Source organism: Corvus brachyrhynchos, unplaced genomic scaffold, assembly GCF_000691975.1.
Source record: "Corvus brachyrhynchos isolate BGI_N302 unplaced genomic scaffold, ASM69197v1 scaffold239, whole genome shotgun sequence".
In the NCBI taxonomy this organism is placed as follows: Eukaryota; Metazoa; Chordata; class Aves; order Passeriformes; family Corvidae; genus Corvus; species Corvus brachyrhynchos.
In genome coordinates, this window is record NW_008246057.1 from 6005191 (window position 1) to 6009884 (window position 4694).

Sequence of the window (4694 nt, forward strand, 5' to 3'; positions counted from 1 at the left end):
GAAAAAAAAAAAAAAAAGGCTCGTTCGTGGGACATCTTTGAAGCTCAGTACCACGCGAGGCATCCAAATCGCAGTGAAACCCTCCAGGCTAGTGAATCCCACTGCAGTGACAGGAGGGAAGCTGGCTGTGGCCACTGTGCCCAAGCCCTGCATGCATTAGAGTCGCCTTGGCTTTCTGGCTGGAAGATGATTCCTGCAACAGGACCATGTTGCTGATGATGAACAGCAAAGACGTTGGAAGATGCCTTCCTTGAGGATTACATGTGGAGAAAGGCCATCAGTCAAGGGGAGAGCTGGCTGGTGAAACTGTCTGACTTTCCCCCCACCGGGGAAGTGGCTTCAATGGCTCCATCTCCCAGGAGAAGCAGTAGGAAAGATGCCAACGCCTTGCCAAGCATGTCCTCAACTTTCTGGGCTATCATGATCCTGGCTAGTCTCCTAATCGCTTACTGCAGTAAGTACATATTTGTCCGGTGCTTTTGCTGGGCACAAATCTCTGCTCTTCCCATCTGAGGTAACGCTTCAGGCAAAGGCCAAGCTCTGAAACTGGCAGACATAGGTACTGTGCCTTAGACTTGGCCCTCAGCACATCTCCCCCCACTCCTCTATGATAAAGTAGGTAGACTGGCACTTTAATGCTGCTGCTTCTCAGGAGAATGAGATATTCTTAGGTTGTAGATGTGGCATTTCCAGTCCAAACAGTAACGTCTCTTGGATTTTAGAAACAAACTTTCTAGCGGTAGTAACTCTGATTCACTGTTCACTGCTTAGTGTCAGATATTACCAATTCCTCCTAGGCTGCTCCCTCCTCTACACATTCTCCTAACTGTCCACCTTCCATGAAGAGGAGCTGGTTTGCTTATGTTCATTCTTTTAGGAAGCACATACTTAATCAAGTGACAGACGTCTTAACATCCCTGGGATCATATGTGATCCTCTGAAATGCCATAAGAGAAAATCTTGGCACTTTCTTAGCATATCCTCAGCAGTTTAGTAAGTCCATGTTGCCAGTTTTAGAGCTGCATCTCAGGTTATTGGTAGAGTTTTTATATTCTTTTTTCAGTCTTGATAGATTTTCCATTAATCACACTGTTGCAGATAAGGTATCTGTTAGAATCAGGTACTCGGACTATAAATACTTTTAAAAGTCTTTAATTTTTCCTGCTTTTTGTTTGTTTGTTTTGTTTTGCTTTCAGCAAGAATTGTTTTCAAGCAGTTATATAATGTAAATGGAGCTAATGCCCATACTTCAAGTCAAGGAATGCAAGTTAGTCCATAGCACCAGAGTGGGAAACTTGCAAAGAGAATAGAAAAAGCAGTTTTTACACAATAATAAAAAAAGGACACAGTTTATCAGAGAGGACCCACATAGCTTTGCCAAAATGAATCTACACTGTATTTTTCCCCCCTGAACTGAATGGAGTCTGTAATTTACCCATGGTGCATATTGCTTTCATTAGCTGTAGCATAAAAGATTTTGCACTAGGCTTGTCTTGTTGAGCTGTAATAGGTGTAGGCTATGATGAATAGGAAATAGATGCTTTCTATTTTGCAGGAATTTGCAGGAGCATGCCTGCTGCATTTCTTAACCCTCTATTCCATTCCTTCCAACTACATTACATTGACCATTTCTCTGTGTGTGTGTTCTGGGATTTTTTTGAAACAAGATTGTAATTGGTTAGGAGAACCTTTAGTTCACTTTTGTTTTGCATATTATAGAGGCTCTTCGTAGTGATGACACTGAAAGGGCATTATTCCAAAAAGAATAACATATTTTGTAATATTTTTTTGTAATTTGGCACATTTTGCATTACGCTTCTCATTAATAAAATCATAATAAACAGGCCACACTTTTAATAATATAATTTTGTACATAATGCTATATTCAATGTGTTAATATAAAGGATATAATAAACAACATAGTGAGTTTTAAAAGAATTTATTGTATACTAGGAGTGCATATTACAGAATGAATAGTTCAATGTAAAAGGAATTCAGCTTGATATTAGTGATAGGAAATATTTTATTAAGTTTGTGCTAGAAGTGTCCAGAGAGTCACAGGCTTTTTATGAGAATATATGAGATCTTCTGTGCATATATTTTCTATCAACATGGCCTCAAAAAGAGTTAGCATAAACTCTGACACTTCAAAAATTATTTATTTTCAGCATTGTGAAGTTTGACAGTGTTTTGTCCTAAAAATGAAGTAATCCATTTGAATTGCTACATATTGTTCATTGTTTATTTTTTGCATTGTTTACCGATGAAAAATGCAAATGTTGGCTGATAATCTGAAGGCATTTTCTGGTGTGCTTAAAGACCAGTTTCTAATTAGTTCTCTCAGCCAGTGTAGATGGTGTTCCTCAAATATGTAGTACACTCTTCATTTCATATAGCACTGAAAAGCACCATGCTGCTTAAAATATGCAGTGTCAAAACACTCCACCATTTATGTAATGCTTCACTGATTTGACAATTGCAATTCCAAATGTTAATGAAGCATCATGAATATTTTCTCTAGTGGTAGTATTTGAGACATTGCAAAAAATGGTTTTTGCTCTGTGAAAAATCAAGATGAAAAAAAAGTGAAGCTATTTCTAGGTAAAGCAGCACTTCAGATTTTATGAATTCTTTTAAAAATCAGCTAAAATTTAATCAGTCTTTTTTTCATCTGATGCCTTTTTCTGAAGAAAAGCAGATCTGGTGGTGGAGGGGACATGATGACTTTAAAAAACGCTTTAAAAATAACAGGATTGTGATATTTCTTAGGAAGTAAAAGAAATGAATTTGACTATATAAGGTGTTCTCTATTTTCCCCCACACCTTGTTGTCAGGTATATGGAAGTATACCAATAAAGGTGAATATATTATCAAAATAATTATAGCAACTTAATATTTTATTATCTCTCACTGTATCATTCTACTGCAATCAAACCCTTCAGCCTCCAAAACAAAATCTGGAAAAGAACTTTTCAATTTTTCCTTTCTTAATAGCACTGTAAGTAAAATTTTTTGATCTATCTTGCCTCTTTCCATTTTTAATCTGTTAATCTGACAAAGCTTATTCCTGAATCAGTTACTTGAACATTGCTTCTCTTTCTCCTAATTACTTTGTGAATCTTTGTTTCTGGAAGTGTATTTGTTGTACAATAGTCATCCCTGTTACTGGGAACAACCAGTAAACACCATACTCTTAAGTTCCACTTGACAGATAAGCACATTTATAAAGAATGTTCTGGATGTACATGTACAACCCATTAGACTTTCATTTATACTTTAATATCTGAAGCCCAATCATATTACTATTGATGTGGTAAAATGATAGACTGATAATTTTTTCTTTCTTAAATGTTTAGATTATACTTAGGGATAATGGCTCCATCCTATGGTGGAAGAGAAACCTGCATCAAATCAATTACGTTAGTTGCTATAGTGATAAATATAATGTAATATTCTCCATCTGAAGGAAAATGGTCTGATTTGGTAGGCTCTCAACAGGGGAAGACAAAAATAAAGTAGTAGAAATAGGCTTTTTTTGGTCCTTGGTGTGACCAGCAAGGAGTTAGTTTACTTAACAGAAGCATCAGTAAATGTAAAAACAGCCTCAGAAGGCTCTTCTGGTAGAGGGTGGCCACCTTTGTGGCAATTCAGAATTAAAAGAGTTGTGGCATTTTTGGATTCCAGACATGCATCTTGCACACTTGTCTAATGAACAGGAGTAAACCAGAGAGAACTACCTGCAGTGAATACCTCACGTTGTGTTTTTTGCTGTTGTAAAGGTAAAATGAGTAGGGAGTATTCATGAACTGGAGTATGTATTTTGCCATGTTAGAAAGTTTGGTCAAATTAAAGAAATTCTATGTGGTATCACAGCTGCCTGCTACATCAGGAATCTAAATAACATAGTTGTGATTCAGAACTACTTTTTTTAGTGCATTTATTCAGTTGACTTTGCTATAAATATTGAGGAGCTTTTTATATGTAAATGGTAACTTTGTAAGCAATATATGAATCAGCTTTTAGCAAAGTTGTGGCTGTTACAAGCTTTTGCTTTTCCTTATTTTATACTGTTTAGTAAGCATAAGGAATAGAACATTAGAGCTCTGTGCTGTTCTGTTAAGGTAATACTTCTAAGGGTGAGTAAATGTTGTTTTTGAAAAGAGCTACCAAAGCTGAATGGTACTTGGAAAATTGACCTTCTTGCTTTAAATATTGTGTATGGAAGAAACAGTATGAAACCCAGCATTTGTGCTTACTAAATGGTGATAGTACTAGGAAAAAAGAATCTAAAAGTCCAAAATGCAAAGTATTTCCCATAACATAATACAGAGATGTTTTTGCTGTTGCTGAGCAGGGCTTACACAGAGCCAAAGCCTTTTCTGCTTTTCCTGTTGCCACACTGGTGAGGAAACTGGGGGTACCTGGGAGGCTGGGAGGAGACACAGTCAGGACAGGTGACCCCAACTGACCAAAAGGCCATTCCAGACCATGTGACACCATGCTCAGTATATGAAACGGGGGGAAGAAGGAAGAAGGGGAAAGGTTTCAAGTGATGGTGTTCGTCTTCCCAAGTCACTGTTATGCATGATGGAGTCCAGCTTTCCTGGGGATGGCTGAACACCTGCCTGCCCATGGGAAGGGATGAATTAATTCCTTGTTTTGTTTTGCTTGTGTGCATGGATTTTGCTTTCCCT

The 4694-nt window shown here is 37.4% G+C and overlaps 1 protein-coding gene across 10 annotated transcripts in view; it reads left to right on the forward strand.

Annotated features, from left to right (window-relative positions):
- The first annotated feature begins 6 nt into the window (after positions 1 to 6).
- Positions 7 to 4694, forward strand: part of FAM19A5 (family with sequence similarity 19 member A5, C-C motif chemokine like) — a 524445-nt gene continuing 519757 nt past the window's right edge. For all 10 annotated transcript variants that reach the window (XR_001865750.1, XR_001865751.1, XR_001865752.1 and 7 more), the window contains exon 1: positions 7 to 454. Coding sequence is in view for 7 of the 10 variants with exons in the window: in XM_017745991.1 (XP_017601480.1) it covers positions 262 to 454 (193 nt within the window). In the remaining 3 variants the exon portion in view is untranslated. The remainder of the gene's footprint in view (positions 455 to 4694) is intronic.